We start from the raw sequence: 22,637 nt of genomic DNA, 5'->3' as shown, positions 1-22,637 counted from the left end.
GCAGAGGCAACTAGCTCTAATGCCAGCTCTGTCCCACCTGCAGCAATTTGAAATGAGATAAGAGTGATTTTTGTGTTGGAAGTCTTTTCAAAAAGACAAGAATCTGTGGTAAAAATTATCCTTATTATTTCATACTGCCTCAAGTAAGTAGATAATCTAGATTTCGTAGGAGCTTCAGAGATGTCACTTATCAACCTAAGCAGAGGTGGTATGTTTAAGTATGTCTTCACCTGGAATTGTATTAATTGTTCTCAGCTGGGCTGTCAGAATAAAATCTATGATAGTTTGTGGTTTGGGCTGTACTTACTTTAGTGTTTAGAGACTGATAATGTCTCATGACTTCAAGTGTCGCAGCAATGCTCCAGAGTGCTTCAGTCGTATGAAATCATGTACATTAAAAAAAAAAAAATTATTTACAGCTTTGTGTTCTAAAATCACTTTGTCTAAAAGAGTTTTGAAAGAGATAAAAATTCAGCTGTTTGATTTGAGAGGATGCAAGTACATCTGTGATTTTAGCTGGGATTATGTATATAATCCCATATAATCAAATGATATAGTGTCAAAAAATTACTAAAAATATACAAGAAAGCCATACTTTGTACTACCAAATGGATAGCTACTTTAAATACTTTAAATATCCTACAAAATTAATTATGTAAAAATTCCAATAATGAAAAGAAGGCTACTGCATCGTTAGATGTAAAGATCAATCTCTTCTTGTATTTCAAATAAAAATAAATCCTTTTATTGATTTGAAAGAGCAACAGTTTTACAAGACCTTTAGTAAGCAGCCATGTGTGTGTGAAATGCTAAAGAATGAATACTAGAATCCTAAATAATTTGGAAAAAAAGAACGATTTTAAAAAATAGTAATACATTATGGAGTTTTCTTCTCTTATTTGGTTTAGAGTCTTCATATTAGATTTTGTTATTTTCAAAGTTTTTTTTTCAGTGATCCTGAAGTCTGAAAATGTTTTATTTGCATGAATGCTGGGAGTCAGGTCTGTAACCAGACTCTAGGATCCAGAGCTGTAAGAGAGCACGAAGTACAGTAAATGTTAACAGGACTGTGGTTGTCGAGACATTACTTTCTTAATCTAGTTTTACCTTCTCAAATTCTGTCAATACCCTTCCACCTGTGGTTTTTTTTGACTGTGGTGTCAATGCTGGTGTTTGATCTGAGCTGGTGATACAAGATGACGTACCAGGCCTTAGAACTGGCATTTTATGATTTACTGTATGCTTCTCAAAATTTTTCAGTCTTCCTATGCTAACATCTCTTGCCTTTTTGGTCACTGGCGGTCACCTAGAGGACCACTTACAAGACTTGAGGCCTAACTGTAGGGATGTATACCTCTTGATGGTCCCTATTTGAAGTCTATCATGTGGCCTCTGAGACAAACAGACTAGTGGTGTGAGACGGCAAGGAATAGAGTTTGCCTAAAGTAGGTACAGTTACTGGCCCGCTGATTTGAGTGTATAAGGACTCTAATGTAAAAATAGCTTTCTGCTTACTTTTCATGAAAACTTCCAGCACATTCCTTTCCTTTTCTCAACCCCCCTGCAACTGTCTGGTGTACTTCTAGTGTGTGTATTCTTCGTTTTGTCACAGTGGGTTGTGCCTCTGTTTTCAGGAACAGCAAGGGTGAATACTAGTTCCTTCCAGTAGTTTGGAGTGATTGGGAAGGGGAGATATTATATGTGCGTTTCACATTATGTAGTTGTTTGGGTTTTTTGTTTTAATTTGAGCATGAGGATCCATTCAGTTCAATAATTTTTCTTGCAACTGTTATTGTAATGTCTTAAGGGGTTGTAAAAGCTTTTGAATTAAGAGATACGTAAGCAGAAAAAGTTTTCATTACTGTATCGTGTTCTTCAGTGTTCTCTTACTTACGGAAGGACGATGTATGTTGCCAAGCACTAAGTAAAGCAGAAGAGTGACTTAAAAACTAGAAATTAAAGTGTTGGAAAGACAGATTTTTTAAAAGTTGGTTTTGTGCTATGAAATCTCTTAAGCAGTTGTGTCGTCTTACAATTTTAATGAGTTGTTATAACAACAGTGAATTTATGAGAAACTACTCTGTTGGAAATTAGTATTGGCCACTAATTTTTTGTATTATTATTTATGACTGAGGAAATAGCTTTGAAATCTTAATGAACTTGGCTTCATTATTTATGAAGTTTTTCTGTATTTGGATAGTTGGCTGATTAAGCAGACTCTTCAGCACTAGTTTTCAGGTTAGCAAATATCTATAAATGTCAGTTTATTCTTAAATGTCTTCTAAAGGATACGTTTTTTTCATTTCTGTAGGAAACAGCTTATCAATAGGAATAGTTACGTCTTATGTGTAAGATAATGTAATAAGACGTCAATTATTCCTGTATAACCAACTGCTTTTCCTGGAGAAGCAGGGTATTTTTTTTTTTTCTTTTTAGAGGCTCCTTTTTTCTTAAAATCTTCTGAAATCCTTAGCTTCCTGTTAGTGTTAGCTCCCTTTTCAGTATTGCTAGCAGTTTTTTTTTTTATTTTGGCTGAATCAAGACTTCAGTAAACTTCACAGAAGAACTGCCTCTTAAGTTCAAATTTGTATTAATAGTTTAGCTGGGTGTTGTATTTGAATTGCAGGCTATTTTGTATATGGCTCTGAAACACCATTTGTCTAGACAAGTAACAGTAGCTTTTTTTTTCTCTTCTGTGTTTCCTCAGCAGATGGTACTAAATTTCTGCTTAATATTAGGTAAATTATAGATCTGGTCTCAGTAAATCTTCTTGGGGCAGTCTTCCAGTAGTAACTATGTAATGCTGTGGAACAGAGTTTGGCTTTTTTAGGGAAAATGGAAATGCAACCTAAGAATTACTATAGCCTTGGTATGTTTCTTAATGTGGTAAATTATATCCTGTTCAGTCAATAAAAAGGTAGCAAGTTCAGCGCTGTTGGAGTTTCTTTCCCTGGTGATGAGATGGCAGTCCTTTTTGCTGAGGCACCTGTTGGGAATTTAATAGGCTGTTGAATGTTTGAGGACAGGAGATACAGGTTTATTTGTCAAGTGCTCCAAAGTGCATTTTGCTAACAAACAGGTAGATAATACAACTGAGGGCTTCCTTTCAAAGCAGGAGGCTTGTGTTCTTTATTTATAAAGATACTGAATGAGTGGTTGATTAAGATGAATTAATGAAATATCCATTATGAAATAAGTTGAACAAAAATGACGAAAATTTGAAGACCGGCAGTAAGTTCCCAATGATAGCATAAGTTACTTTGTCCTCTGCTTCACTTAAGGCCAAAAAAATTCAGATACAGAGGCTGCATACTGCTTTGTGTTCTAAAATACAGCCTTTCAGTATAGAAAAGGGTTTATAAGAAAGATGACGACCTTTTTATCAAGGTCTGTAGTGATAGGACAAGGGGTAATGGCTTTAAACTGGGAGAGGGTAGGTTTAGGTAAGATCTAAGGAAGAAATTCTTTACTATGAGGGCGGTGAGACATTGAAATAGGTTGCTTGGAGAAGTTGTGGATGCCCTATCCTTGGAAGTGTTCCCACATCAGATTTGATGGCGCTTCGAGTGACCTGGTCTAGTGAAAGATGTCTTTGTCCATGGCAGGAGGGTTGAAGTAGGTGATCTTTAAAGGTCCCTTCCAATCCAAGCCATTCTGTGATTCTATATTACTTTTTTTTTTTTTCCTCATTTTTGTATGTGTCATTTGTAATGGGGAGACCAACACAGCAGTTTTTATGAGACTGTCTGGTTTTTTTTCATTTTTCTTGGCCCTTTAAGAATAGGGAACTGTTAAAAATGCAATTTAGTTGCTATTGAACTATCAGTTTCAAATTCCCAAAATTGTAATAGAACATGAATTTATACTTTATTCTTTGTTAATATGTTGTAATAGTACATTAAAGTTTCAAACAACTCGGTAGCTGATTGTTTTGAGGTGCCGTGCTTGCATTATATGTATTGTGCTTGTGTAGTAAAGATCATACCTGCCCAAAACAGTTTCTACTCAAAACCATTATGGAGATATAAGCAATGGATAAAAGAAAGGTGGTTTGGGTTTGAATGGCGTATGGTATGAATAGTAGCAACGTTATCAGACTGGATGGATTTGGGTATGCTCATATGGTGAGATAGCACAATAGGATTAGGTCCTGTTAATTCTGTGTTAATATGTAAAATGAAGTCTGTGCATCTTGAAGAGGTATGATTCTTCTGTTTATTTAAAAAAAAAAGTCTGACCCTCAGGAAATTAAAAATCTATTTCTAGTTTTGTTGCTGACTTTATAGATTTGGTCAACTTTAAGGATGCTGCTGTTTACTTGTGCTGCACTGGATAGGGAGTCTTAAATCATTGTGTATGGTGTGCACTGAGGTTCTCACGTAGAAGGAGCTATAGAAGTATAGAGGATTACTGTCAGGTGTCATGGAGATTTTTTGTTGCAGATAGGTAGAGCATTACTTGCATAAACAATAAAATTTGTTAATCCTAGTAATATAACTGAGACACGTCTGGCTCACTGATGTAATGACTGCTAATCTGAGCCATCTGATTTAACTAACTCAAAGTTTAATCCTTCTGAAACTTGTAGTGAAGAAGAGGAGGAACTGGCACAGACATGACTACACAGAGTTGGATGATGGTTCCAAACCAGTGCAGGCTGGAACACGGACCTTTGTTAAACAACTGCGGGCTCGCTCTTTCCCAAGGTACAGAAGCTAACTTACTTACATGCTTCAGTTAAAAAAATAGAGAAACTTTGTTGTCTGAGTGTGTCTCAGGGGAGGTGAGTAACCTTTTTCTATTTCAGAAAATGAATGTTGAGGACAACTACCTCCTCCTTTAGAATCCTCCCTGCCCCATTCCTATTTCAGATGAATACATTTGCCTTCTCATGCAGTATCTTCCCCTGTTCAATTTTTCTTTGGGATATGTTGTCTGATGGGACTGCTACAAGGTGGTGTCAGGGATTGAATTTCTGGGGGTTGGTTTGTTTTTGTGGGGGAATGGGAACAGTAGCAGGAGTGGTTGATTTTTGTGGTGTGTTTTTGTTTTGGTGTTTTTTTTTTTTTTTTTTTTTTTTTAGAATATTGTCTGTCTATCCCTCTAATCCTTGAGTAGTCCTCAATTTCATTCCAAACAACATAGAACATTTGTATAAGCTGGTAGTCTTATCTATTCTCACATGCTTTAGAGGAAAGTGGAGAAACATGGTCATACTTTTATCCTGAGCTGTCTGCAGTTAGCTATCTCACTGAAACATAACTTACAATTCTTTGAAGGAGATTGTTGTTGTTGTTACCAAAATGTACTTTAATGCCTTCTCTGAGAATTCCTTTTCCCCATCCTCTTAAATTACTGTGTTCAGTCACATAGAAAGACTATGAGTTCCCAGATATGCATGACAGTAAACATTTCCTTGCTGGTTTAGGTTGTTTTCTTTGTCTTTTAGTTACATACTTAATATCATAGTACTGGGTCCACTTCTTTTGGATTCAAAAGTAGCCATTCCCATCTATCCTGCCCCAAACTGTGACATAATTTTTTTTCAGTAATGCTTGCAGGATGCTTTTCTGCTAATATTCCATTGTTTCTTTCCATCAGTGCTGATGAAGTCATTTTGAAAATGCATGGAAGCCAGCTGACACAAAGATACTTGGAGAAACATGGGTTTGATGTTCCAATTATGGTTCCTAAATTAGATGGTCTGGGGCTCAGACTTCCTCCGCCAACTTTCTCCGTTTTAGATGTGGAACGCTATGTAGGTAAGAGTCACTCTGGAGTACTTGCAAATGATCCTGTCTGTAAATTAAAATGAATATTTACATGATTATAAGAGCTTCCAGGCTGCTAAATGTGTATCCTAAATTGAATTACTTCTAAACGAAAGACTAGCAGAGAGTAAAATTAAGGTTATGGTTTTGGTGTAGGCATGTTGGTTTTTTTCCTGTTTGTTTGGGTTTGGTTTTTGTGTGTGTGTGTATGTGGTAGATAGATGATAGGAGTACAGCCTTACTTATCACCTTTCAGACATGTTAATTTTGGTGCAAGCTAAACACTGAATGCTGTTGGGTTTTTTTTTGTTTTTTTTTTTTTTTCTTCCTTTTCCCTGCTGTGTATTGTAAACCAATAAAGTATAATAACCTTTAAGATAGTTCTTTTTGTGAGAATTGAATGAATCACTCTTACGATCAATGAAGTTTCATCATTAGTTAGGATATTGCAAAACTCAATATTTTGGGCTCGGTAATTTACATTTCTGAATTAAATCTTTCTTCCTGGAAAATTCCACACCTTGGCTTCCTTTGGCGGGAGAGCTAGAGCTTCTGAAAGACCATTTCTTTCTTATCAAATCTCTTGACAGTCTCTAATTCTTTCCACCTGATGTAAGGGTGCAGTACAGAGAAATAGAGACTGATCCAATTGCAGCATGACGTTTCCTGTAACATACAGTACAGTTGAGAAGTCCGTATATGGCCTTGTCTGGGCTCTTGTGATAACCTAATATAATGATGTATGCTGAAAGTAGTTTTTCTGTCCATGAGTATTTACTGGAACAGAGGAAATACATAGTGTATGGAATCTTGTCACCATTATGATGATTATAACCAGTAATGTATTCTACTTTAAAGTGTAATTGTAATTGTGGTACTTCTCAATCTTGTATTTTGGAATATTGCCTCTTCAAGATTCAGAAAGAAACTTGGTCTTTTCATTCTCATACATATATTGTGATCTGCCAGGTTCTCCAGTTTGGGGAAAAAAATTGAATGCCACAGATATACCTTTCAATAATAGAAATTAAAAATAAGAAAACTGAATAAATAATATTTCAATTGGAATTTATTGAGATTATACTAACTTGCAATTTAAAAGTAATTACAATGTACGTCTAGATACATTTCAGCATTCCAAAATTAATTGTAAAATTTGACTGTTGTTTAACTAAATGGACATAAATCAACTGCTATTATAATGTTGCTGTTAGTCCTTTCTCTTGGCTACAGATTGCTTCTTGCTTGTCTAGTTCTACAGATCTGTCACTTCAAAATACACAATATGTAAACCAGTCCTTGTCTTCAGAAATCAAGCATGCTTGTGACTTAATCAATGAAATTACTGTGTACTTAAGAGTTACGCATGTATATAAAGAGAGTAGGAGTGGACCTGTAGAATGTTTGTGAAGGAGTACCTGCATAGTTTTTATTTAAAAACTAAGAATTATGGCACAAGTTTAGTGCAGTTTAATAAGAATTACAAGCCGTGATCAGTAATATTTATTATTTGTAAAGAATTCTCAGTGGTCTTCGTGTTAAATACTCAAGTGATGTGATGATTATTAATAGGAAGAGTGAGGAATAGATTTGCAATAACTCTCTCTACGCTAGTCTTTCCAATTGCCAACACAAACCTATTTTTTTCACAGTCGTCCTATACTGTTTTTTTTTTTTTTTTTCTTTTGGTTAACCACAGGAAAGAGGATTTATTTTTTTAGAATGTTTTCAGTTCTGTCCTGAGGTGATTATAGCAATTAAAGTGAGACCTAATAAAAAGTTTGTTTATACTGATTTGTCTCTGTTCCTAGAGAATGATGACAGTAGTAGAGTTTTTGTGCAGAAGTGTATTGATAAAGGCTGGAAAAGAGTTAAATTTCTCATAAACACCTTAACTGGCTCTTTTAGTCTGTGATAGGTTTAAGAAAGTCATCCTATTTTTCACAGGTGGTGACAAAGTGATAGACGTGATAGATGTAGCAAGACAAGCAGACAGTAAAATGAAACTCCATAATTATATTAAATATTTCACAAATCCTGATCGACCGAAAGTATTGAATGTGATCAGCCTGGAATTCTCAGACACAAAGTGAGTATTGACTTCAATTCTTTGTTTGTAGGAAGTGGGTTTTCACTAAGTTAAACAGTATATGTAGGAATATAATGTCTGTGGGAAAGATAGGAGACTGCGTATTTTATGTAGCTACCGTGATGTAATGCGGCTATAAAAACATTTTTATTAATTCATAAGTAATAACTTTGTAGGAAACAAAAATCTAAAGTTGTAATTTAAAAAGAAGTATACTTAATCTTGATTATATTTATGATTCTTTTTTTGTTTGTTTATTTTAAAAGGATGTCTGAATTAGTGGAAGTACCAGATATTGCCAGAAAGCTTTCATGGGTGGAAAACTATTGGCCAGATGATTCTGTCTTCCCTAAGCCTTTTGTTCAGAAGTATTGCTTGATGGGTGTCCAGGACAGTTATACGGATTTTCATATCGATTTTGGAGGAACATCAGTTTGGTATCATGTTCTCTGGGTATGAAGGCTTCTTGATTTTATGACTCTGTGAAAGAAAATTTTTTCAGCATGTGGCTTTCTGCCATGACATTATCACCTGTATGAAATTTTGTGCTTAAAATCCAGGGGAGGAGCTTGAAAGTGAATTGCTGATTGTTGGTGTTACATTTTTTATGCTTTTATTTTAGCATGCTGTTGATGACTTCTAGAGTGTAGTTGGTTGACTGATCATTTTAGTAGACTGGTAGGTGATATAGTGAGATTTTAGTGTAAAAAAAATGCATTCTAAAAATTATTGACATACTTAACTTCTAATTTTTTGCACCAACTTTGGCCATGAATCCATGGTCTACATCATAGAAGAGGCAAAATTTCATCTAATGTTTTCTCATTTGGCATGTGTGCATATATCCATAAAGTGTTCATGAAAGCTGGTATTTTTATACTCTAATGAAAAGTTTGGTTGGTTCGTTTGCTTCTTTTATGTCACAAGACACCAGCTGGTTAGCGTACTATTGACTAAACTTGGTGGGTTACAGTTGTGAAACATTGGGGCGGCTAGGAAGCCACAGTGTTTCATAGTTGAAATATGGAATACTTACCATTTAGATCAGTCTGTTACTTTATTAGGAATTACTCAGAGATTGTAGTATGCCTCCCGGAGGACATTCATTTACTTATTTCATATTTTTGTTAAATAGGGTGAGAAGATATTCTATTTGATCAAGCCTACTGATGAAAATTTGGCTCTATATGAGTCTTGGAGTTCATCTGTCACCCAGAGTGAAGTATATTTTGGGGACAAGGTTGACAAATGTTACAAATGTGTTGTGAAGCAAGGACACACGTTATTTGTTCCAACAGGTAAGATTTTACCCTTATTACTAGGACTTAGTATAGTTAATCACCAGGAGTTAAGGGTGTCCTAAAATGATTGTGTTAGCAACATTTGGTTTCTCCTAAAATTCTGGGTAACAGAGAATAATAAAAAATTTAGAAATTTAGATTTTCAAAACAAGTAGTTAACTTTTTAGGTTGCCTGACAGTAAAAACAGTTGTGAGGGAAAGAAAGGGTTGTTTGTTTCACAATTGTAAGACAATAAATTAAAGCTTAATTTGTGTATCAGGGAAATAGTTCAAATTCAGAGAACATATATTGTTCATTATTTGATAGATATCCAGACTGAATTCTTACCTTAATTTTATAATACAGTTTTCTTTTTACAGCTTTTGAACTTTTGAAGACCTACTAGGCAAAATTATTACAAAAACAACATACAAACTGTTTATGCTGTAGGCCAGAGGATTAAAAATAAGAGCTGGGTGGGTTTTTTGGTTGCTGTTGGTGTGTTTTGTTTGTGTGTGTGTTTGGTTTTTTTTTTTTTAATTTTTTGTTTTCTGTCAGTAAGGAGATGTAAAATGCGGTATAGCCTGTAGAGACTCTCGGAATCAAAATGAAAGTGTCCCTGAATAAGATTGAAGAATATATGATTGAATTCATGTTAATTCCTTTATTAAAAATCAAAGGATATTTGTAGATAAATTTTATGAAACTGTAGAGTTCATAAATTCATTTCGACAACTTCCTTTAAGTTATGCAGAGGCATGGTTCTGATTTTCTTTTACAACATTTCTTGTAGCCATCACCTAATAGCATCTGATACATTGCAGGGCATTTTTAAGAAACGAGAAGCACTGAAAGAATTAACTTTATCTACTTTAAAAACACTGAAAAATCCTCAAAACAAAACATACCAGCCCCAAACTCCCAAATACTCTAAACTTAGAAGTCTTTAATAAATCAAACCATATTTTGTCGATAAAGCGAGTGCCAGTTAATTTATTGTATTTTCATTATTTTATTATTAAAGATTTATGCTGGATACTGTCTTCCCTTTTTGGGAGGAGGAAGCTTTAAATACACAGAGAAGGAAAATGCTGCATGATTCTACTTGTGAAATAAGCCTTGAAGACTACGTTCAGTACCTTATTCTGTCATGGACTTCCTAGACAGACTATTATATTTTTCTCATAGTTCAGCTCTCTACCTGTGAGGTTTAGTGTTTACTGTTCTAGTTCATGGCTTGTGAATAAAGAATGCAGAATTACAGAATGAAGAACTTTATTGTGAGCCACAGATGTTTACAGATAGTTACTGCTTTCCAAGTAATCAACTGAATCTAAGCTGTCACTATAATGTGACCAAAAATAAAAGTATCGTAAAATGATTATTTTTCATGTATATGTGTATTTGTGTGTGTATACACATAAAATGGTACTTTTAAATGTAAATGTGTGTATACGTGTGTGTATGTGTATACACACATACATATTCATATACAAATGATGGAGTATAGTGTAAGAACCAATAAATTAAACTAGCTTTCAAGACAGGTGTTTGAAAAATGGGAAATTGTGTAAGACCGATTAAAGGCTTTAAAAAAACCCTGATGTCTTCTGAAAACCACTTTCAGTGTTCTTGCTTGCACTGATGCTAGCGGATGTCATAATTATTTTATAATCTCTGAAATATGTTCAGACTAGACTTCTGATTTAAAATTAATCTTGTGTGTAGATGAATAGCACTAACTGGGAGGCTATTGGGAGTTATTTAAATATTATTCCAGATACTCTGTGTGGTCTGCACCAAATTTTCTTGCCTCCTTACATAGACCTTGATGAAAACTACAGCGTAAAAATAGCAAGTAGGAGTATAAAAAAATTGAAATCCTTTAGATGATACACATATGCCATAAAAATCCTTGATGCTGGTGCAACAGTGGTGATGCTTTGTTGTCAGTTTTGTCAGTGTCTGGGGAGATGTGTGTTTAAAGGATTAAAATACACCTATTCCTTGGAGAGTCAGAGGTATTTATGTACAGTGATGATGATAAGAGTGAAAAATTGAAACCATATTAACAAATGTCAAATGCAGCTGGTAATACAAGGCAATCTTCATTGCACTGTACTTCCCAAAGAACACAAGTAAAACTGAACAAAGTATAACATTAATTAAAAAAAAAAAACCATTAGGTTGCATGTGCCACTGTATTCTACAGTCTCTCATATACCATTTTATAATTTCCTTCCCTGGCTATGTAGTAGGCATGTTGCTTAGTCAGTGTAGTTGATAGGTTTCTGGTCTTTTACGTGTAGTACCACAACAACGGGAACTGGTTGTTCGTAGCTGAATTAGGGCATGGATTTAATGGTAGTTTGCAATATATAGTTGCTTGTGATTTGGTCTGATCTTGCCTTAAGTTGGGGAACTTCCTGTGTTTGTACATCTTGCCTACGCTGAGTCAAATCTTGAAATGATCTGCAAATGTATGGCCAAAAGATCACCTGTATATGCACAAAATCAGAAAAAGAAAACCTGGAAAGAAGAAACTGTTTGTAGTTTATTTACAATAAAGATGCACTGTATAAATTTTAAAGGTAACTGTTTTTAATTGGAAAGCTAATATTGTATGTTGTTTTGTGTACTTACTTGAAATTATCCAGTAGTAATTAGCTAGATTGATAGCATAATGTTGGCCGTGCTTTGCCATGTTGAATAGTGGAGTTCCCAAGGACAACTGTTTCAGTTATGTGACAAATTTGTATAGTTGGAGTGCCTAGACTAAGTTTAAAACTGATCATAATTTCTCTGGAATTAAGATGACTGTATTTAGAATAATTAGTGGAACTACTTCTGAATTTCCATTTGAGAAACTTCAGTATTGCTAAATGACTTTGTTGTGCAAACAGCTTAGTTACTGTAAGTAACATGTAAATATTGAAAGAAATATAACTTCTATTTTATTTTTGTGACTTTATCTTTTATTCAGTATGTGTTCCCTCTACTGACTTGCTTATTTTTGTTGATTGGAGGGAAAACTTTTGGAAATTTGTACTTAAAAAAATCACTGATGGTCTTGCATGCTTCCTCCCATCCCCTGTAAAAATGTCTTAATCTGCTCTTAACTCCTTCAGAAAAGTACAGTTCCACTAGATTTCCGAAACACTGTAATTTACATGTTGTTAAAATTTAGATTGGTTGTTCTCAGCACAGAATAAAAATGTGTTTGCTTTTTTTTGTTTCCAGTTACAGCATTTTTTACTTATATATGTATTTTAAAATAGTCTTAGAACAATTTACATGTATGTATTAAGTTTCAGAGTCTATCATTTCAGGCTGGATTCATGCTGTGCTCACATCTCAGGATTGTATGGCTTTTGGAGGAAACTTTTTGCACAACCTCAATATTGGCATGCAGCTCAGGTTAGTCTCAGCTTTTCCTATACATTTTCATCAGTAAGTAGGATATTCTTTTAATAGATACTTTTCTTCATGCTTTTAACCAGGATCAAATCGGTACAGGCTCTCAAACAGACAATAGAGGCATTTTCAGTTAAACTGTATCAAGCACATATTCTTACTTCACTTTTGCAAAGCTTGTTTCAAAAACAAAATGAAGGGTGTGCAAGAATTTAAGTGAACGAAAGAAAAGCGAAAAACTCTACTTTGGAGATTAGTATAAGTGAGTAAAACAAAACTGAGCAAGCCCAGGTGTGCAACACTGAGTTGAAATGAGCATCCTCAAGTCAGCATTGCTCTAAGGGCAGCTGTATTTAGTTTTTGTCCAAGATGTGGCGCTGTCTTCTAAACATATTGTTTTTATTTATTACAGTGGAATCCTGATAAAATTCCATCTGTTAAAAGATCACATACTGGGTTTGTATCCTAGTTTTATGAAGTCCAACTTTATTCTTAGAAGTGCCGCAGTCAGACTTGATAAGGTCAGAGCCTGGATGAGACCAGAGTTCAATCTTGTCTGTGGTCTTGTTGGGATTTAACTGTGTGGTACTTGACTTCTTTTATTTATCATGGCCATGGTTATTTTATTTTGGACATTGTGTCAATTTGAATGATTACATAGTTGAATAATGAATTTGATAGTTAAAACATTCATGTCTTGTAATGTTACTATTTATTCAGGTGTTATGAAATGGAGAAGAGGCTAAAAACCCCGGATCTTTTCAAATTTCCTTTCTTTGAAGCCATCTGTTGGTTTGTGGCCAAAAACTTACTGGAAACATTGAAAGGTAATCCTTGTTTTGTTTTAAGAGATATACATGTATCTGCTTTTATTTATTTTTCTCTTCATTGATAATTCAGAAAATTATACTGCTGTTGTGTGAACAGAGGAAACTTTTTAAGCTGGAAAACCAGACTTGATTTTTCTTTTTTTTTTTTTTTTTGAAGTCACATTATTTTTTAACCAGTTTTTAGTGAATGCTGCGCTGTGACAGTTCTAGATCCAGCAGTTCTTGGTTTTAGTAAATGATCTTTCTGAACACTACTTTAGTGATTAAAGGTTTCCAGGATAACTTGCACTGTGCAGAAATCTTAGTGCACTTGGGTATGCAAGTAACTAACACTTCGTAGCATGCTGCTGGAACCTTTGAGCTGTTGTGTTAGTGTTTTTCATCCAATGCTGATGATGTATCTGGTCAATGAAAATGTTCTACATTATCAAGACAGAGTATCTGAAATCCTGGTACAGTGCAGTTATACTGCTAGCCAAATAGGATTAATTTGGCATTCTCTAAAAAGACCGTGTTAAGGAAGATAAGAAACTCATTTCAGTGGCATCAGTTTTTTAGTCATACTTCTTCTGTATCATTTAAGATCTCTGAGTACCTTTTGGTAGCCTTTCTATCCTTCTTTCAACAAATTACTCTCCTTAAGCGATCCCACTAACTTACATCTGTGGGTTTCTTTTCAGTGGCTTCACAGCTGAATGTAGAGGTTTTCTTGTGCTTGTACAATTTTCTCTGATGTTTTCAGTCAGCCTGCCTGTTGACTTCTGCTCTTTCTTGTGAAGAGAAAGTTGTCTGTGACAGCTTCTGTAGGAAAGATGCATTGGTTCCTATGAGCTGTGTTAAATTGTTTTTACCAGTGCTTGTCAATAGACATCTCAACAGCCTCTTGTTCTTGACAGTTGCCAGTCCTTTCCAAACTTCCTGGTCTAATCCCATAGTTCCTATGTCTGTACCTATGTATAATTGAGCTTGAGAGAGTGCCTGTCTGACTTCACCTTCTTTTTATCAAATATCTTGCCTTCTACGTGTTCTATTTAATCTTAATAATAAATATCATATTCCAAATGATGTATTTCAAATCAACCTTTGGAGGAGGCTGCTGCATCCAGCTTCTGCTCTGGAAGAGACGAGAATCTCGTGTAACCTTTTTCTAGTATGAAAATAGTCACAGTTATTGAAAATTATCTGTTCTCCTTTCAGCAAATAAAGGCGTTGAACAACCCTTGTTTCCTAAATAAGCACTTAAAGTTTCTGCAAGCAACTTAGAAATATTACCAAATAGAACAAACTTGCAGAAAATTTTTCCTTCCAAAAAGGAAGGAAATACTCAATTAAGAGTATTTTTTTTTCTTGAAAGCTTCCTTTGAGTGGTCTCATACCTTTGTATTTAAAATTTGCACACTTGTCAGAAGGCATAGGAGCTGTATTCCTGCTGGAAAATCATTGAAATATAAGTTTCTTAATAATCTAGCTAACTATGAGTTGTGTCCTGTGTTTATTCCCCCCGCCCCTCTTACCCCTCGCCTTTTTATCCCATGGTTCCTTGAATACATAAGCAAAATCAGCACAATGTATTTTTCTAGCTCTTTTTAGAAAATTATAACAGGGCCATAAACACTTTGATTTTGTCTTTTCATTGGCAAAAAGTGATTTACGGTATTATAAGTGTTGTGGCAGTCACCTAAACTATTTTTCTTCATAGTTCTTGGGGCTTCAGAATAGGTAACTTGTTAATCTATCCGATACTCATTAATTTTAATTACTTTTGTGTCATGCAGTCTTTTCTATTACAGCTAAAAAATCCAGCCTATGGTGCTGCATTGTATTCTCAAAATTTTATCAACTGTGTCAGCTAGTGGGCAGGAAGACTTCTGCTGCAACCCAAAGACCTGCCACTCCTTCTTGTACCCTTTAACAAGTAGGAGGCATCTTTGAGGGAAGAACAGCGGTTTAGTAACAGAACTTCCCCTTTTATATACCCGCAGACTAATACATGATCCATAAGAATAGTGTTTTATTAGTGTATTCTTTTAAAGGAATAAAATGAGCCAAATTGTTGTAGGGTTGGTCTGCTTGCTATTGACAAGTGGAAATATTTATCAGGAACACTGGGGAGAGGTTGCAGTCTACTTTTGACTCTTTACGGAGGACTTGTCTTTTCCTTTTTTTTTTTTTCCTCCTCCCCATGAAGGAAAGAGAAAGTTGAAAAGGGATTGCAATCACTTGGGAGCACCAGCTTTCTTAAGAAGAGCACCTTCTGTAGCAGAGTGATTTACATTTCCACCCCACACTCCCTTTAATTTTGGGGGAAAAAGTGATGTAAACTGTGTGAGGGAGAACTGTGATGTTTGGAAGGGTGACAGAAAGTTTGGGGAATGGAAGTATGCTGGTGTGAACCATGTGCTTTATGTATGGGAATAAGCAATAGGAATTCTAATTCAAGAGAGACATCCCACATCCTTCTGGTCCCCTTTGACTAAAATATTTCTGGAAAAAAAAAAGTGATTTCTTTCTTCAAATATATTTTTTTTTTCTTGTTCAGTATTTTAGGTCTGTTTTGTTCTACTTGACATTTAGCATGTTGTAAACTATCCCTAATTTATGCAAGAATAAGTGAAAAAAAAAAAGATTTTACATAGAATCACTTTAGGGTTGAGTTGTTGTGGTTTTTTTGTTTGGTTTTTTTTTTTTTTATTACAGCATGCACACAAATACAGGATGTCATGTTTTGTTTACCTGCACAATTTTGCCTTTTTTGTGCTGTTACATAATGGCAACTTTATTGGCTGGGTATCAGTAGGTATCGTTCTATTTTCATTGTTGGTATATTTCTAAATTCTTTTTAGAACTGAGGGAAGATGGTTTCCAGCCTCCAAGCTATTTAGTGCAAGGAGTGAAGGCTTTACTTACTGCTTTAAAATTATGGATGAAAAAAGAAGTAAGTATAAGTGATTTTGTTTGCTATTTTGGTGAGCTCTGTTTTGATTTAGAAGTAAGTGAAGGTCTGTGCCCTTTTAAAGTTTAAGATTATTTTTATGTGTTAATGAGTACTGAAAGACTCTACAGTGATTATGTACTGCTGATCTGGGGAAGAATAGTTGTGACAATTTAATATTCCGTGATGCTAATAAAATCTTTTTAGACCGATTCATAAGCTCCTGTATTGTAGCTGGTAGACGTAGAATATTGCTTCACCTCAGGATGGGATAAGAATGCTAGAGGATAAGCTAATAAGATGGTGCTTTTTCTAACAAATTTGTTTATATAGTCGATTCATTCTAGTCTGAGGCAATGGAGGGATGGAATGCCCTGGTATTTAGTGTTTTCCATGAATGTCAATGCTTTGGAGAGTACATTTCAGGTACACCTGCATTGCTGAAGACTCGGGTTAGATTCAGATGAGGGTATTAACTTTGAATACTCTCACTGCTGAACAGTGGCTGACTCTTGTAAAATCATTAATGGGGTCTATGCTTGCTTTGCTGGTGCTCTGCTGTCCAGGAAAGCTTATTTGTTTTGGCGCAGCACTGAGTCTGGCCAAACTCCCTGTGTTTTTTCATGTGCCTGAGCTAATAAGCCCTCTTGGAACCTGTGCTTCTGGGCAGTGCTCTTCACTGACAGCCAGTTTGGTTCTGTCAGAGCTTGTTAATTCTAGTTTGTTGCTGGCTATGCTGACTTGAACTGGCTCCTGGAGATCTGTTTGGTCTTTCTGCCCACAAGTTCTCCTTGTAAGAGAATTTACTATTTAACAGGTATGATATTTGCACAGTGCTGTATCTAACATAATGAGCTTTGTGGAGCTGAACATGAGGTGCAAATGCAGGGGTGGTTACTCTATGTGGAGTCAGCTGAGGTCCAGCATTACTAATTCCAGGAGTACCTTTGCTGGCACCCTGTAACACCTCTAAGTTGGTTCTCCAGTGTCCCTTTGTCTATGCCATTCTGGATCAAAGCTAGCTAGTAAGCAGTGTAGCAGTATTTAGAGGATGTTGTGCCTAAGCTGTTGAACCATGTGTGAATCCAAGCTATCTCCCCATCCATGGAATGGATAATAAGCAAGCCAAGTAATCACACTGCTGCTAACTGAGATCAAACATAGCCTGTATAAATGCTTATTTTAATTTGAAATTGGATTGGAATTTGATTGTTGTTGCATAGTATTGTAGCATTTGTGTACTGTCTAGTAGCTCATTAGGTAGTTTGATTAATACTTCATCTAGAATGTGATATGTTTCCTACTTTTCTGTGGAAAAAAATTAATTGCACTGCTTCATTCTGAATGCTTATTAATGAGACCTGTGAGTATTCCCAAACCTCTGGCTGAACAGATGCTTTAGTTGTGAAAAAACTGCGCAGCATTAGTGATCTAGTCAGTGTTGTCTGCTGTCCACCAACTATCGTATTTTGTACCTTGCATTCATCTTTTATGGCTACTGTTTCATAAGCGAGCTGATCTTTTCTTTGTACATGATAGGATTGTAGTTGTATGCAGCTGAAGATGGGAGGAGCTCTGTACGTTGCTATGTGATCATCTTATGCTGGGGATTTCAGCCAGAGTCTGAAAAAGAAATGACAAATGAGTAGTCCACAAATGAGAAGCCTACTCATGAGGTTTCACATTTGTGTTATGGAGTATGTCTTTTCAATACATATGTGAATTATCTTAGTGAATTGCTTTAAACTATTTGCTGGAGAATTTCAAACTCATCTTCAGCAGGGCTGCAGTATCTTCATTTCCGCAATATTTTAAAATGGCCAAAAATGACAAGATGCTGAGAAGAGAGATTGAGTACTATTAAAATTATTTTAGTTTTCCTATCTTGATTTGAATTCAGTTTGTGCAAGGTTTTTATCAGTATGTGTATCCTCTGATTACTTTGGTGCAGATCATAAGTCTGCAGGTTAGTTGGTGTACTTAATAGAGATGATAACCTATTCAGCTGTGTGAGCTCTTGAATTTTAGTTCTGGCTTCCTGCCAGCTTGCATAAGCAACAGGTCTCAGATTCAGTTTTTCAGATGTTTGGTTCATGTGCCAGTAAGATTATTTTGAGCAACTGTTCTGTGGGTTTTTTTTTTTTTTTTTAATATTAATAGCTGTTGTAAAAGAAAAAAAAAATCAGAGTTTTTTGTAAGGAGGGAGAGATGTGGGGTTTATTATTTTTAATTTTATTTGTAATTTTGTGTGTGTGTTTTTAAGTATTGATATACTTCATTGTGATGCTAGTTTCCAAAGATGGGTGGATTCAATTTTTTTATCCGTAGCTCTTGATTTAAGGCAAGTTTTGTTTTCCTCTGTGTATTTCCAACATTTACAAAACCATTTGTTGAAGCTCTTTGTTTCATTATTTTTTTACCTGCAATTTACATCTGACATACTTAGGCCATTTTGTTGCTACTGTTCTCCTTAGTACAAGAGAATTCCTTGGTCTCAAAGGCTGCTTCTTGCTTTCCCAAGAAGCAGTATGCAGAGACAACTTAAAACCAAGTTATTTAATGATGATAATGATTTTTCAGACATGGAGTCTGTAGGTATTTGTATTTACTACCTGTCCTTTCCTTTTGTCAGACTGTCAGGTTATACATCCTTTTGAATTTGTTTGCATATTTAAGTTACTTGGATGGATATTTTTTCGGGGTTTTTTTTGTGGGTTTTTTTTTTTGTTGTTTTTTGTTTTTTTTTAAACTCTGTCACAGCTGAAACTGAGAAAGCTTTGGTGTAAATAAGTACCTTTTAGAGTGGCAAACAAGTGAGCTTGTCAGTGGAACTTAGTTTCCTCAAAGAGTTACTATAAGTCATAATGGCAAAATAATATCCTTCTGATATAAACTGTGTTTGCATTAGAAAGGCTTTTCAGCATTTTTAAACCAGAGAAACTTTGAAGTCAGTGTTTTGAAGGATTGCATCAGTCACTTCCTCTTGAAGCCTTCATGGTCAGGAAGGCTTTTGGAAGAGTGAAGTCCTTAAGTAGAAAAGACTGAATGGTCCTAAAATGACAAGTAACTTGCTGGAGAAAGTACGCAATTTAGTGACAGAGGTGCTATATTCCCAAGTGTGCATGTGTAGAGGTGATGCATTCAAAGGATGAACAATAGTAAATAATAGCAACTGATTTAATCTCTCCTGTAAGATTAATGGCACTGAAATGAATGATTATACCATGGTTATACATCCATCTTGGGTTTTTGAGAGGGGGAGAGAGCATTTGTTTTAATGACTGAGAGGAAGCCAGGTTCAGTGAAATGCATATACAGTATCAAATTGCTTCTAGCAATAATTTTGCTGCTGAATCTCATTTTTGAAATGTGGGTAGCTGAAAGTGTTTGTGGGATATTTTTCCATTTAAATAGTCAATTAAGGGGATACCAGAATTCATGTCAGTCATTCTGGTCTATGTGTGAGTGCTGTTTTGTCTGTTTAATTCTAACTAAGTGTTCTGAGGCACATTTAAACTGTACATAGAAAATATTACACATATTTTTTACTAGATCTTAATGTAGAGTGTTTGGGCTTCCTCGGATTAGTAATGTATGTATAGGAAATCTGTCTCTGATACTGTTTCAGAGGATTAAAGGGAACATAAACTGTCATGGCTTCCTGAATTTTTTTAATAAGGAATAATTTTTTTTTAATTGCTTTCTCCAACCTATTAGATTCTAAATAAGCTGAGAAAGTAACTTAAAAAGCAAAATGTGAGGTAGATGGTTAAAAAACTGTGTGTTGGTTAGTGATTATTATTCTTTATTTGCTCGTTAGATTTTTTGGCATGGTGAAATTCCTTTAGTCTTTAGCTGTTTCTGAAGGTCATTACTCTAACGAGTTTCTGAAGTGTGGCTCTATACTAATCATACTAAAGGAAAAAAAAGAAGCTGCTTATTATACTGAGAGGAAAAAATAAAAATTAAGTAGTTGTCAGTATGGCTTTGTATTACTCCTTCCTGTGACTCTTAGAGACACTGAGAGATATCTGCTGCCTTTTAAAGCTTGGACTGGAAACTTCAGTGTCTATGTGTGTGTGTATCTGTCCTGGCAATTTGCAGTCATTACTACAGAAATAAATCTGTGTTTTCCTTTTAATTTTTTTCCCTGTATACTTGTTTATTTCATATTATTTTTGCTTTTATAAGAAAAAAAAAAATTCATTATCTTTTCTTCCCTCTTTGCATACAGCTTGTAACAGAACATGCCTTTGAAATTCCAGATAACATTAGGCCTGGGCACCTCATAAAAGAGCTCTCAAAAGTGATTCGTTCTGTAGAGGTAAGAACTGAGGCAATCTTGCGTAAGCCTGCAGAAAAAAAAAAGTATTTGAATCAGGGCATTCCATAGTAGTTAGCTTCTGATTGACTGTATTCACCTTTTAATTTATTTAACATTTGTTTAATGGTAGAAGATCAAGAGGAAAACTGTTAGGAATACTAAGCTGGGGTATTTCAGATAAAGAAAATGTATAGCGAGGATGTTTTGTGTAATTTTTTTAAAAAATAATTTTAATGTTGAAAATATTTGTAGGTTGGTATTTCTAAAATGTTCTCATTTATAACAACTTACAATAATTACTGTGAATATGTTGTTAAAGAGTTTAATTTCAAATTTTGTGCATATTCCACTATCCTACCCTCTTGTTAGTTCTAGTCCAGTTGTCATCTCTTTCACTTTTTTTTTTTTTTTTAATGTTTGGTCACTGTTTGTTAGTCAGTGAGGTTTTTTTCTGTCCTTTTTCCACTCCTATACCAGTGTTTTACTTGTTTATTCCTTAATGAATATTGATTCTTGAAAAATTCTCACATTTGCACGTGGAGAGAACAGTTCTGAGAACTGAAGAGAAATGTGATCTGTTGGGTACAATACATGTCTACCCTATGCTGCCTTCATGAATAAAACCTTATGTTTTGGTGGTAACTTCTGGTCTTAAGCGCTGCTATTATGGGAGAGTATAAAAGCCCCAAATGGGAAAGAGGTGCAGTAGAACTAAGGTTTGAAAATGAAATCCACAGGAAATATGTAGTCCTTCTCTAAAAGGTCTAACCATTTTATTTATATAATTTACGTTTTATTAAGTGAATAAGAAGCAGCACTTAAATATGTGGGTTTATTCCTCTGAGTCTGTTCTGAAGTACATGTTTTTAATTAAAGGAGGAAAACAGCAAACTAGTTAAAACTCAGGGAATTCTTGGTGTGTGTTCAACTTCACGGTCTTCACATGAAACAACTTCCCCTCACCACTCCAGAAGAAGGGTGAGGAAACTGCGAGACCATGCTACTAAAACTCCTTCTAATTTGGACATCCTAGAACTCCACACCAGAGAGGTACTGAAAAGGCTGGAGATGTCACCATGGGAGGAGGCAAGTGTCCATTATGTGCAAGAAAAACAGAACAAGAATAGTTTTTAAATCTCTGTTGAAAGGGAAAAGCTTTTAACATGCATAGGAATAGACTACTACTCTTTGTCATGTGATAGATATCTTTTCAGTTTCTCTCTTTTGAGTTTTCCTTATAGGAATTTCTCTCTTCCTCAGTAATTTTTTTTGTGGAGGTTCCTTCAGCCTTTTTGTTCAGAAGGTGCTCTGAAATCCGCTCTCTACTTCAAGTATAGTTTTTGAATTAGGACTGCTGTAGCAATCAAGTGCTACTTTGAATCAGGTCTGTGAAGACAAGGGAGTTTGCAAAGCCTTGATTTGGATGAGGCTGTGACCCAGCCTGCTTCTCTGTGTTTTTAGATGGCTATTTCTTACAGATCAGTTGCTGTAATTTGATTAGCCTTGGTTTTTGGTCATGTTCCTATTTCCTGTATGCCTCCCTACTAGTAAGCCTAAGGCTGCCTTTGGCCTCCATTGTGGAGCTGTGGACTTTGTGGTCGTATTACAAAGGTATCATGGAGTGAATGAACGAAATGTAGTTTCTTGAAAAATTATTTTTTGCAGGTTTGATGATCTTATTTCAAAAAACAGCAACAGATAGAAGAATAAATGAGAGAATGGAAATAAGTAGCTTTGTGAAAGGAAATAAGTAGCTTTCTGAGAATAAGAATTGCTAATAATGCATTTGTCATAATAAATAAATTTAGCTGGGACAGGATGAGCTGTCATAGTGGAGAAATACTGATCTGGGTCTTTATATTGATCTTTGTAAGGCATGAAGAACAAACATTGATTTAGCCCTCAAAGGCAGGAAGCTGAACTTAAAATTTACCACAAGTAGTTAACCTGTGCAGTTCATTGCTACAGACACATGTTTAGGAGTATTAGTCATTGT

At 35.1% G+C, this 22,637-nt stretch overlaps 1 protein-coding gene across 2 annotated transcripts in view; it reads left to right on the top strand.

Annotated features, from left to right (window-relative positions):
• Positions 1 to 22,637, top strand: part of KDM7A (lysine demethylase 7A) — a 69,825-nt gene that overhangs the window by 30,124 nt on the left and 17,064 nt on the right. For both annotated transcript variants that reach the window (XM_086754684.1, XM_086754675.1), the window contains exons 3-12: positions 4,589 to 4,706; positions 5,602 to 5,762; positions 7,719 to 7,860; positions 8,127 to 8,313; positions 8,996 to 9,158; positions 12,471 to 12,558; positions 13,276 to 13,382; positions 16,229 to 16,320; positions 20,552 to 20,641; positions 21,518 to 21,727. In XM_086754684.1, the coding sequence (XP_086610810.1) occupies positions 4,589 to 4,706; positions 5,602 to 5,762; positions 7,719 to 7,860; positions 8,127 to 8,313; positions 8,996 to 9,158; positions 12,471 to 12,558; positions 13,276 to 13,382; positions 16,229 to 16,320; positions 20,552 to 20,641; positions 21,518 to 21,727 (1,358 nt within the window). The remainder of the gene's footprint in view (positions 1 to 4,588; positions 4,707 to 5,601; positions 5,763 to 7,718; positions 7,861 to 8,126; positions 8,314 to 8,995; positions 9,159 to 12,470; positions 12,559 to 13,275; positions 13,383 to 16,228; positions 16,321 to 20,551; positions 20,642 to 21,517; positions 21,728 to 22,637) is intronic.

The sequence above is a fragment of the Chlamydotis macqueenii genome, chromosome 1 (genome assembly GCF_036417535.1).
Source record: "Chlamydotis macqueenii isolate bChlMac1 chromosome 1, bChlMac1.mat, whole genome shotgun sequence".
Lineage (NCBI taxonomy): Eukaryota > Metazoa > Chordata > Aves > Otidiformes > Otididae > Chlamydotis > Chlamydotis macqueenii.
Note: the sequence above shows the minus strand (reverse complement) of the source record. Positions and strands in the feature narration are given on the sequence as shown.